The following is a 12,897-nucleotide window of genomic DNA, read 5'->3' as shown; positions in this document are numbered from 1 at the left end:
GGGGCTCCCACCATCCCTGTTCTCATTATGAGGGGCTCCCACCATCCCTGTGCTGTGCTCATTATGAGGGGCTCCCCCCATCCCTGTGCTGTGCTCATTATGAGGGGCTCCCCCCATCCCTGTGCTGTGCTCATTATGAGGGGCTTCCCCCAACCCTGTGCTGTGCTCATTATGAGGGGCTCCCCCCATCCCTGTGCTGTGATCATTATGAGGGGCTCCCACCACCCCTGTGCTATGATGACTTCCTGGGTATTTAACTTCATCATAACGAATAAACGTAATTATTATGACAATAGTAAAACGATATTAACGAACATTCTTACTTTGTCTGATTCTGAATCTCCCATCGACTACCAGTACCAGTCTCTCCCACTCCCATATTAAAAAAGGCCATTTTCCCAAACCCCACTCAGCAACAGAAGAAAACCTCTGATTGGTCAACAAAACACCAGTCACGGAATTTGGATCCGAAATTCGTAAACAAAATTTCGTACAAAATTCGGAAGCATAGCAATTCGTATTTCAGATCTTCCAAAATGTACGAATTTAGGGAAATTCATACGAATTTTAGATTCGTACGAAAATAATCGCACATGTCTAACAGCCATGGAGACTCCTGAAATCTATTAAGGCAGGCATCGATAGTATAAGGTTTATTATACCCCCCCCGGGGGAAACATCAACCACTAGTGTGTCCTGAAGAAGCATAACAGTGAAACGCGTTGACACACAGGGGCTCACTGCTGTCTTGTCCTTTTTGCCTGGAAAGTCCGATTTAGTGCCATTTGGCTCCAATTTTCTCTAAATTCAACCCCCATACGGTTGTGGCCTTAGGAGTGTTGTTCCAATTTTTTTGGATTACACGATGCAGATACTGATGGCGGTGCAGGTGAGGAGCACCGGGATCATTTTCCAGACTGTGATCCAGGTGGCGGAACTTTGAATATTTTCGATAACGATTGGTGTATTTCCATCTGCAACACAAAAGAAACAACCATGAGAGCCGAACTCACTGGAAAAAGCAACATAGACTCATAGACCACCTCCAACTCCTATCCCGGGGACACCAAACACACGCCATTGGGTACCGCAACAAGGGTTTTCATTTTCGAGGTCTTTATTTTATTACATATTTTGTACATCACTGAGTGCAGAGGGTACACAATGGAAAGGACCCTACTTGGGTCCTAATGATGCAGCTTAACCACTTGCTGACCCTCCAGCGGTGTGCCAGACCACATATCTACGTGATACCACACTTCCACCTGCAGGGGGCGCGTGTGTCGCTTCTGCTGCGATTATTCACATCCGAATCCGATCTGCGGGTGCTGGGCAGTGCGGGCACTCGACTGACCCCCAGAGCGGGGAGGGGGGGGGGGGGAACAGGAAGGGGCCTGTCCCCAGTGCCATCTGGCCTTCAAAGCTGGAGAACCATGCCCATGTGGTCTCCAGCAAAGATCTGAAAGCCGAAGACTACACAAGGTCATGCCAATAGACCAATTTCTGGAGGAAGGGGCCTGTCCCCAGTGCCATCGGGCCTTCAAAGCTGGAGAACCATGCCCATGTGGTCTCCAGCAAAGATCTGAAAGCCGAAGACTACACAAGGTCATGCCAATAGACCAATTTCTGGAGGAAGGGGCCTGTCCCCAGTGCCATCTGGCCTTCAAAGCTGGAGAACCATGCCCATGTGGTCTCCAGCAAAGATCTGAAAGCCGAAGACTACACAAGGTCATGCCAATAGACCAATTTCTGGAGGAAGGGGCCTGTCCCCAGTGCCATCGGGCCTTCAAAGCTGGAGAACCATGCCCATGTGGTCTCCAGCAAAGATCTGAAAGCCAAAGACTACACAAGGTCATGCCAATTTCTGGAGGAGTTTCTCCCTGGCATCCTTCTCCTTCACAATCAGGCCTTCCGATTAATTAATTTCCCCCAATTTTCACCAACCAGACGGTGACTGAGGGTGGTCGGTGCCGTTTCCAAAACACAGGAATACAACTTTCCTGCTGAACTCGCCAAGACTGGTACAATAGATTTTCTATTACAGGGATATGCAATTAGCGGACCTCCAGCTGTTGCCAGAATACAAGTCCCATCATGCCTCTGCCTCTGGGTGTCATGCTTGTGGCTGTCAGAGTCTTGCTATGCCTCATGGGAGTTGTAGTTCTGCAACAGCTGGAGGTCCTCTAATTGCATGACCCCACAGTAGGTCTTGCTGGGAAGCTTGTCATGGTGTGAGGGAAGAAAGATCGGATCCAGACCCTTGATTTGTGCACTTGCCCAAACCATTTGGTGGAGGGTGGATCATGCTGTGGGGGGAGGGGGGATTATGGCGGGGGGTTGTTTTTCAGGGGTTGGGTTTGGCCCCTTAGTTCCAGTGAAGGGAACTCTTAAGGCGTCGGCATACCAAGACATTTTGGAAAAGAAAATGGGAGACCGGTGGTAAGCAATATTTCACGGGCGATGGCTGGTGTTGGCACTTCAATCGTCATGGCACCATGGTTGATATGGTGTCGGGGTGATTGAAGTGCATTATTTCTCTTGTTACATTCTAATATTTAATGAAGTAGTTCAACTCACCATACTGCAGAGTGCAGAATCAGTGGGAGCCCTGGGCGTGTCACTCGCCACGTCTCCTGCCACCAGATGCACCATTTGCAGATTGTCACTTGCCACATCTCTTGCCACCCTTTTGCAGATTGTCACTTGCCACGTCACCGGCCACCAGATGTGGGTTGTCACTTGCCAACTGATGTGGATTGTCACTCGCCGTGCCACCAAATGTGAATTGGTGGCAGGCTGGCAGCGTTGGTCCATTTAGCGAGAGCAGGAGAGCGGTGATGCGGGGCGGGCCAGTGAGAGATGATGTCATCTCGCTGCTCCCCACTGCACCTCCGACATTGAAGCGAGGGGCATCTGGCTGCAAAGTGGAGCTCCACGATGACAGGAATCACGTGACCTCCACTCCACCGCGCTGTGAGGGCACCAAGAACACTGATGTGCGGCAGGCAGTGATGTCATCTCTCTGCTGCTTGCCGCAACCCCGCTCCCAAATTGAAGAGGCCCGGCTGTGAAGAGCGCTGATGTGGAGCGGGGGGCGGAGAGAGATGTCATGTCCGCTCGTCAGCCCGCTCGCTTCTCTACTCTCCTCCGCTTCTCTCTCATTCAGCCAGCCCGCCCCTGCCGCAGCAGCCGCGAACCCGCTGGTTAGGGGGGCTATGGGCCTCAGATTCGGGGCTGTAGCCCCAGTAGCCCCCCCTAGCAACGCCCCTGCACACAGCTCTGCTCTCTCCTGCATGGACAGGGACATTACCTATCCTTCACGGCTTCTTCCTTCTGCCCCGGGGGGGGGGGGGTCCTACTTTCTGGACCCTGCTTCCCCAGGGATTGGTGAAAACTCCATAATCCAGAGAGTCCCAGAAGACGTGGACGGTAACCCATGCTTGAGGAGTCAAACAAAATGCACCAGCGACATTGAGGGTCCTACGCTTGGATTCCTACCTGAGACCACAACACGGACGGTTCTATTCAGTCTCCCTTCCCGGACCTGGCAGAAGTAGGCTACGTTTGGCGCCATTTCCACTGTCAGTACAGATTCCACCATTTGCCTCCCGTCTCCGAGATCTGTCACGTTTCCGGTGGCGTTGCGGGATAAGTCAGTTTTCCGGAGATCATACCAGCTGACCTTCAGGTCACGGAACACCCCGGAGCTCAGGCAGCGCAGATACTGATGCCCGTCTATGTCGGTGAAGATAACAGCCGGGTCCGTTACATTTAAGCCTGAAAGAAAAATTGCGGTTGAAAGTGAAAGTGAAACCGATTCCTAAAGAGATTGTATTTATATTTAATGACTAGAACTGAATTGGTCAGAAGAGTCAGAGAAAGTCACTGCTACTTCTCCTGATCAGGTCCATCAGCTTCATCCTTACTAACATCATGGAGCCAGATCACATGACACTTAACCACCCCCCCCACCCCCCCCATGGTCCGCATTTTGTCCGCCTACTTTCTAGGTGAATGTGTCCAAATCACACTCATTTTATGGGTTGGTCCCTCCCAGACCCCCCACCTTCAAATATTTTAGGGATTGCCCACCACATTGGGGGCTCCAACTCAAACCACTTAAGCCCCCCCCGGACCAATTTGCAGCCAAAGGACCGGGCCCCCTTTTTGCGATTCGGCGCCGCGTCGCTTTAACTGACGATTGCGTGGTCGTGACGACGTGGCTCCCAAACAAAATCGGCGTCCTTTTTTTTTTCCCCCCCCACAAATAGAGGTTTCTTTTGGCGGTATTTGATCACCCCTGCGGTTTTTTATTTTTTGCGCTATAAACAAAAATAGAGCGACGATTTTGAAAAAAAAAATGAAATAATTTTTTACTTTTTGCTATAATAAATATCCCCCCCCAAAAAAAAAAAAAACTTTTTTTTCCCTCAGTTTAGGCCGTATACGTATTCTTCTACATATTTTTAGTAAAAAAATAAAATAAAAAAAAAGTACGGGATAGTTTTATAGCATTTTTATTAATATAATCATTTTTTAAATAATAAAATAATTATTAAAAAAAAAGTAGGGGATAGTTTTAAAATATAAAATAATAATAATATAATAATTTTTTTAAAATTAATTAATTATTAATATTTTTTTTTTTACTAGTATTTTTAGTAAAAAAAATAAAATAAATCACAATTAGCGATTATTGATTGGTTTGCGCAAAAGTTATAGCGTTTACAAAGTAGGGGATAGTTTTATAGCATTTTTATTAATATAATAATTTTTTAAATAATAAAATAATAATAATATAATAATTTTTTTTAAATTAATTAATAATATTTTTTTTTTACTAGTATTTTTAGTAAAAAAAATAAAATAAATCGCAATTAGCGATTATTGATTGATTTGCGCAAAAGTTATAGCGTTTACAAAGTAGGGGATAGTTTTATAGCATTTTTATTAATATAATAATTTTTTAAATAATAAAATAATAATAATATAATATTTTTTTTAAAATTAATTAATTATTAAATTTTTTTTTTTTACTAGTATTTTTAGTAAAAAAATAAAAATAAATCGCAATTAGCGATTATTGATTGGTTTGAGCAAAAGTTATAGCGTTTACAAAGTAGGGGATAGTTTTATAGCATTTTTATTAATATAATAATTTTTTAAATAATAATATAATAATTTTTTTAATTAATTAATTATTAATATATATATTTTTTTACTAGTATTTTAAGTAAAAAATATAAACAAATCGCAGTTAGCGATTATTGATTGATTTGCGCAAAAGTTATAGCGTTTACAAATTAGGGGATAGTTTTATAGCATTTTTATTAATATAATAATTTTTTAAATAATAAAATAATAATAATATAATAATCTTTTTTAAATTAGTTAATTATTAATATTTTTTTTTTTTACTAGTAATGGCAGCGATCAGTGATTTTTACCGTGACTGCGACATTATGGCGGACGCATTGGACATTTTTGACACATTTTTGGGACCGTTGTCATTTATACAGCAATCAGTGCTATTTAAATACACTTATTCCTGTGTAAATGACACTGGCAGTGAAGGAGTTAACCACTAGGGGGTAGTGTAGGTGTTATGTATGACGTTATGTGTTTTTTTATTTTATTTTAGGGGGGCGTGGCCTGGCATGTGATGTCACTGATCGTCTTTCCCTATAAAAGGGAAGAGACGATCAGTGACGGGCTCAGTAGGAAGCACGGGGGAGAGCTTTGTTTACACAGACCTCTCCTCGGTCTTCAGCTCTTTGACCCGATCGCGGGACGCCAGCGGCGATTGGTTCCGCTGGTTCCGCGGTCACGGAGCTCAGGGCCGGGGCGCGCTCCCGACCCACGGCTGGGCACTTAAAAAGCAACGTACAGATACGTGCTTGTGCCCAGCCGTGCCATTCTGCCGACGTATATGCGCAGGAGGCGGTCCTTAAGTGGTTAAACCCCGCCTTTAAATAACGAGCCCTTCATTGGAGGTCCCTGGGGCTGTGAATGTGTGGCCCCTCAATGAATGCCTTATTAAGTTACCATCAACTCAAGTAAGGTTGACCCCCCGTGGCCCCGGGACAAAGCGTCAACCCGGACATCAACATCAACCGGACCGAGGGCCATGAAGTGGGACTGTCCCGGCACATCCGGGACCGTTCTCATGTATGGAAATTAAGAGGAAAACATAAGCTTTCGGCAGGCTTTTAAATTGCTAGAAACGTGAAATTCGTTTCGTTGGGAGTCAAAATCCGGACCGAAATCTGAATCTTGCAAAAAACGCATTGAGGTTTCCCCCATGGGGTTTTTTTTTTTTTTAGCAACAAAAGTAAGTCAAAAAGAGAGATTTTTCATAAAAATGTATTTTATTGACAACTTTGGACAAAATCCCCCATGCATTTCGACCTTTTGGGGTTATGGTCTTCCTCAGGGGGTTCTTATATTTCTACAAGCAAAATTTATAAAAAAAAAACCCCTGAGGAAGACCATAACCCAAAAGGTCGAAATGATTTGGGGTTTTTCCCAGCATCGGACAGTATAACCATAAACATTTTTTTTTTTTTTGGGTAGCATATTTTGATGCATATTCCCCATAACAAAAACTTTTTATGATACTATTTACTGGTCAATCTGCTATCCAATCCAAGTTGTCTCGTATCATGTAAACCGGAACTCATGTTTTAAACGTTTGTATTGTGTAACTCATGTCCAAAATTGTCCATAAAATACATTTTTTACCAAAAATCTCTCATTTTGACTTATGTTTGCTGCTAGAATAAGTAGCTAGTAGAATAGAATAAAATAAAAAGAATACAGCTGTCTTCCTAAAATCGAATAGAATATAATAAAATAGAAAGAATAAAACGGTCTCCTGAAAATCAAATTTCAAATAGAATAGAATAAAATAGAAAAAATATAGCCGTCTTCCCGAAATTAAAATTTTGAATAGAATAGAATAAAATAGAATATAGCTGTCTTTCTAAAATCAAATAGAATAAAATAGAAAGAATAAAACTGCCTCCTGAAATGTGAATTTCAAATAGAATAGAATAAAATAGATAGAATATAGCTGCCTTCTGAAAATAAAATTTCAAATAGAATTGAATAAAATAGAAAGAATAATAGTCGTCTTCTGAAATTTGAGTAGAATAGAATAAAATAGAAAGAATATAGCTGTCTTCCTAAAAATAGAATAGAATAAAATAGAAAGAATAAAACTGTCTCCTGAAATGAGAATTTCAAATAGAATAGAATAAAATAGATAGAATATGGCCAACTTCTGAAAATCTAATATAAAATAGAATAGAATAATATAGAAAGAATATAGCCGTCTTCCTAAAATTGAATAGAATAGATAGAATATGGGCGACTTCTGAAAATCTAATTTAAAATAGAATAGAATAATATAGAAAGAATATAGCTGTCTTCCTAAAATTGAATAGAATAGAATAAAATAGATAGAATATGGCCGACTTCTGAAAATCTCATTTAAAATAGAATAGAATAATATAGAAAGAATATAGCAGTCTTCCTAAAATTGAATAGAATAGATAGAATATGGCCGACTTCTGAAAATCTAATTTAAAATGGAATAGAATAATATAGAAAAAATATAGCTGTCTTCCTAAAATTGAATAGAATAGAATAAAATAGAAAGAATAAACCTGTCACCTGAAATGAGAATTTCAAATAGAATAGAATAAAATAGAAAAAATATAACCGTCTTCTGAAATTACATTTTTTAATAGAATAGAATAAAATAGAATATAGCTGTCTTCCTAAAATCAAATAGAATAAAATAAAAAGAATAAAACTGTCTGATGAAATGTGAATTTCAAATAGAATAGAATAAAATAGATAGAATATAACTGGCTTCTGAAAAACGAATTTCAAATAGAATAGAATAAAATAGAAAGAAGAATAGTCGTCTTCTGAAATTTGAGAAGAATAGAATAAAATAGAAAGAATATATCTGTCTTCCTAAAATCGAATAGAATAGAATAAAATAGAAAGAATAAAAATGTTTTCTGAAATGAGAATTTCAAATAGAATAGAATAAAATAGATAGAATATGTCCGACTTCTGAAAATCAAATTTAAAATAGAATAGAATAATATAGAAAGAATATAGCTGTCTTCCTAAAATTGAATACAATAGAATAAAATAGAAAGAATAAACCTGTCGCCTGAAATGAGAATTTCAAATAGAATAGAATAAAATAGAAACAAATACAACCGTCTTCTGAAATAAAAAATTTTAATAGAATAGAATAAAATAGACTATAGCTGTCTTCCTAAAATCAAATAGAATAAAATAAAAAGAATAAAACTGTCTCCTGAAATGTGAATTTCAGAGAGAATAGAATAAAATAGAAAGAATATAGCTGTCTTCCTAAAATTGAATAGAATAGAATAGAAAGAATAAAACTGTCTCCTAAAATGAGAATTTCAAATAGAATCGAATAAAATACAAAGAATATAGCTGTCTTCCTAAAATCGAATAGAAAAGAATAAAATTGAAAGAATAAAACTTCTCCTGGAATGTGAATTTCAAATAGAATAGAATAAAATAGAAAGAATAATAGTCGTCTTCTGAAATTTGAGTAGAATAGAATAAAATAGAAAGAATATAGCTGTCTTCCTAAAATTGAATAGAATAGAATAAAATAGAAAGAATAAAACTGTCTCCTGAAATGAGAATTTCAAATAGAATAGAATAAAATAAATAGAATATGGCCAACTTCTGAAAATCACATTTAAAATAGAATAGAATAATATAGAAAGAATATAGCCGTCTTCCTAAAATTGAATAGAATAGATAGAATATGTCCGACTTCTGAAAATCTAATTTAAAATAGAATAGAATAATATAGAAAGAATATAGCCGTTTTCCTATAATTGAATAGAATATAATAAAATAGAAAAAAAATAACTGTCTTCTGAAATTAAATTTTTTAATAGAATATAGCTGTCTTCCTAAAATCAAATAGAATAAAATAAAAAGAATAAAACTGTCTCCTGAAATGTGAATTTCAGAGAGAATAGAATAAAATAGAAAGAATATAGCCATCTTCCTAAAATTGAATAGAATAGATAGAATATGGCCGACTTCTGAAAATTGAATTTAGAATATAATAATATAGAAAGAATATAGCTGTCTTCCTAAAATTGAATAGAATAGATAGAATATGGCAGATTTCTGAAAATCTAATTTAAAATAGAATAGCATAATATAGAAAGAATACAGCTGTCTTCCTAAAATTAAATAGAATAGAATAAAATAGAAATAATATAGCCATCTTCCTAAAATTGAATAGAATAGATAGAATTTGTCCGACTTCTGAAAATCGAATTTAGAATATAATAATATAGAAAGAATATAGCTGTCTTCCTAAAATTAAATAGAATAGAATAAAATAGAAAAAAATATAACTGTCTTCTGAAATTAAATTTTTTAATAGAATAGAATAAAATAGAATATAGCTGTCTTCCTAAAATCAAATAGAATAAAATAAAAAGAATAAAAATGTCTCCTGAAATGTGAATTTCAGAGAGAATAGAATAAAATAGAAAGAATATAGCTGTCTTCCTAAAATTGAATAGAATAAAATAGAAAGAATAAAACTGTCTCCTGGAATGTGAATTTCAAATAGAATAGAATAAAATAGAAAGAATAATAGCCGTCTTCTGAAAACCGAATGGAAAATAAATAATAAAACTTTCTTCTGAAATGTGAATTTTGAATAGAATAGAGTAAAATAGAAAGAATATAGACGTCTCTTGAAAATTCAAATTTTGAATAAAATAAAATAAAGAATAAAATAGAATATAGCCGTCGCCCGCAATTCAAATTTCAAATAGAATAAAATAAATTGGAAAGAATATAGCCGCCTTCCGCGATCTGAATTTTGAATAGAATAGAATACAATAGAAAGCATAGGCCTATCTTCCAATATTGGGATGTAGAATTGAATAGAATAGAAAAAAATTAGAAAGAATTTAAACTGCCTTCCAAAACTCTCATTTAGAATAGAATAGAATAGAATAGAATAGAATAGAAGGACTATAGCCGTCTTCCGAAATGCAAAATTTGAATCAATTTGAAAATAACGAAACAAAATGATTATCTTAAGGAAGAAATGAGAGGTGGAAGGGAAGAGACGGTTGGGGATGTCTATGGGTCCCGTGGCGCGGCGCGTCCTCCTCACCTCTGATGTCCAGCGTCACCGTCAGATCCCCGTCATCCCTCTGATGGGCGGCCTTACAGACATAGGTGCCCTCGTCCTGGAAGGTCACCTCCCTCAGGGTCAGGTTCAGGTTCCCCAGCGAGAACTTCCCGGAGAGTTGGACACGCCCCCTGAAGCCGGGATCCTGGTCAGCGAGGAGGTCGGTGCCGTTCATGAACTTGTACACCAGTAATTTGCGTCCATCGCCTTCCACTTTTTCCCAAACCACGGACAGGCCCTCCGCTCCTTGTACGAAGGGGAAGGAGCACGGCAGCTGCACAGAGCCGTACAGGTAGGTGGACACTGGGAGGAGGACAGACACACATTGTGAGAAGATTGGAGCTTTCGATACACCTGAACCCCTCTGTGTGAAGAAGTTCCCCGACATCCCACATGATTATTATGATTATTTATTTTTATTTTTTGCGCTCTTTTCAATGTGAAACGTGTAAATATGTGTTAAAGGTGTAAAAATAATAACGAGCAAAGCAAACAAAACAAAAAAAAGTTTTCATTATTAATAGTTTTTAAAAATCATAAGTGAAAAAAATTTAAATAAATCATTATTATGATTATTTATTTTTAATTTTTGCGCTCTTTTCAATGTGAAACATATAAATATGTGTTAAAGGTGTAAAAATAATAATGAACAAAGCAAAAAAATAAAATAAAAAAAGTTTTAATTATTAATAGTTTTAAAAATCATGAATGAAAAAAAATAAAAAATCATTATTCGTTTTTTTAAAATTTTGCACTCTTTTCAATGTGAAACATGTAAATATGTGTTAAAGGTGTAAAAATAATAAAGAGCAAAGCAAACAAAACAAAAAAAAGTTTTAATTATTAATAGTTTTTAAAAATCATAAGTGAAAAAAAAATCATTATTATGATTATTTATTTTTATTTTTTGCGCTCTTTTCAATGTGAAACGTGTAAATATTTGTTAAAGGTGTAAAAATAATAACGAGCAAAGCAAAAAAATAAAAAAAAGTTTTAATTATTAATAGTTTTTAAAAATCATAAGTGAAAAAAATTAAAATAAATCATTATTATGATTATTTATTTTTAATTTTTGCGCTCTTTTCAATGTGAAACGTGTAAATATGTGTTAAAGGTGTAAAAATAATAACGAGCAAAGCAAACAAAACAAAAAAAAGTTTTCATTATTAATAGTTTTTAAAAATCATAAGTGAAAAAAATTTAAATAAATCATTATTATGATTATTTATTTTTAATTTTTGCGCTCTTTTCAATGTGAAACATATAAATATGTGTTAAAGGTGTAAAAATAATAATGAACAAAGCAAAAAAATAAAATAAAAAAAGTTTTAATTATTAATAGTTTTAAAAATCATGAATGAAAAAAAATAAAAAATCATTATTCGTTTTTTTAAAATTTTGCACTCTTTTCAATGTGAAACATGTAAATATGTGTTAAAGGTGTAAAAATAATAAAGAGCAAAGCAAACAAAACAAAAAAAAGTTTTAATTATTAATAGTTTTTAAAAATCATAAGTGAAAAAAAAATCATTATTATGATTATTTATTTTTATTTTTTGCGCTCTTTTCAATGTGAAACGTGTAAATATTTGTTAAAGGTGTAAAAATAATAACGAGCAAAGCAAAAAAATAAAAAAAAGTTTTAATTATTAATAGTTTTTAAAAATCATAAGTGAAAAAAATTAAAATAAATCATTATTATGATTATTTATTTTTAATTTTTGCGCTCTTTTCAATGTGAAACGTGTAAATATGTGTTAAAGGTGTAAAAATAATAACGAGCAAAGCAAACAAAACAAAAAAAAGTTTTCATTATTAATAGTTTTTAAAAATCATAAGTGAAAAAAATTAAAATAAATCATTATTATGATTATTTATTTTTAATTTTTGCGCTCTTTTCAATGTGAAACATATAAATATGTGTTAAAGGTGTAAAAATAATAATGAACAAAGCAAAAAAATAAAATAAAAAAAGTTTTAATTATTAATAGTTTTAAAAATCATGAATGAAAAAAAATAAAAAATCATTATTCGTTTTTTTTAAATTTTGCACTCTTTTCAATGTGAAACATGTAAATATGTGTTAAAGGTGTAAAAATAATAAAGAGCAAAGCAAACAAAACAAAAAAAAGTTTTAATTATTAATAGTTTTTAAAAATCATAAGTGAAAAAAAAATCATTATTATGATTATTTATTTTTATTTTTTGCGCTCTTTTCAATGTGAAACGTGTAAATATTTGTTAAAGGTGTAAAAATAATAACGAGCAAAGCAAACAAAACAAAAAAAGTTTTAATTATTAATAGTTTTTAAAAATCATAAGTGAAAAAAATGAAAAAAAATCATTATTATGATTATTTATTTTTATTTTTTGCGCTCTTGTCAATGTGAAATGTGTAAATATGTGTTAAAGGTGTAAAAATAATAATGAACAAAGCAAACAAAACAAAAAAAGTTTTAATTATTAATAGCTTTTAAAAATCATAAGTGAAAAAAATAAAAAAAATAAGGAGTTTATTAGGGCTGATTAGAGTAAAGTAAGGGTTAATAAGGGGTTAAACAGAGGAACATTTACAAAAGAAATTATATATATTTTTTTTTTTATGTGACGGGGTTAAACAGAGGAACATTTACTAAAAAAAAAAAAAAAAACTATATATATTATTATTA

General features: G+C 34.8%; 1 protein-coding gene across 1 annotated transcript in view; it reads right to left on the bottom strand.

Moving 5' to 3' along the window:
* Window positions 1–640: 640 nt before the first annotated feature.
* The window catches only part of LOC143981589 (V-set domain containing T-cell activation inhibitor 1-like), a 31,579-nt gene continuing 19,322 nt past the window's right edge, over window positions 641–12,897 (bottom strand). The window contains exons 4-6 of the mRNA XM_077479565.1: window positions 10,211–10,531; window positions 3,499–3,777; window positions 641–974 (exon numbers count right to left, since the gene is read on the bottom strand). Coding sequence (XP_077335691.1) covers window positions 859–974; window positions 3,499–3,777; window positions 10,211–10,531 — 716 coding nt within the window. The 3' untranslated portion in view covers window positions 641–858. The remainder of the gene's footprint in view (window positions 975–3,498; window positions 3,778–10,210; window positions 10,532–12,897) is intronic.

Source organism: Lithobates pipiens, unplaced genomic scaffold (assembly GCF_037356315.1).
Source record: "Lithobates pipiens isolate NorthernLeopardFrog02 unplaced genomic scaffold, aLitPip1_a1.2 Scaffold_16, whole genome shotgun sequence".
Classification (NCBI taxonomy): domain Eukaryota; kingdom Metazoa; phylum Chordata; class Amphibia; order Anura; family Ranidae; genus Lithobates; species Lithobates pipiens.
The sequence above is the reverse complement of the archived record's forward strand: the minus strand, read 5'-3'. Positions and strand labels throughout refer to the sequence as shown.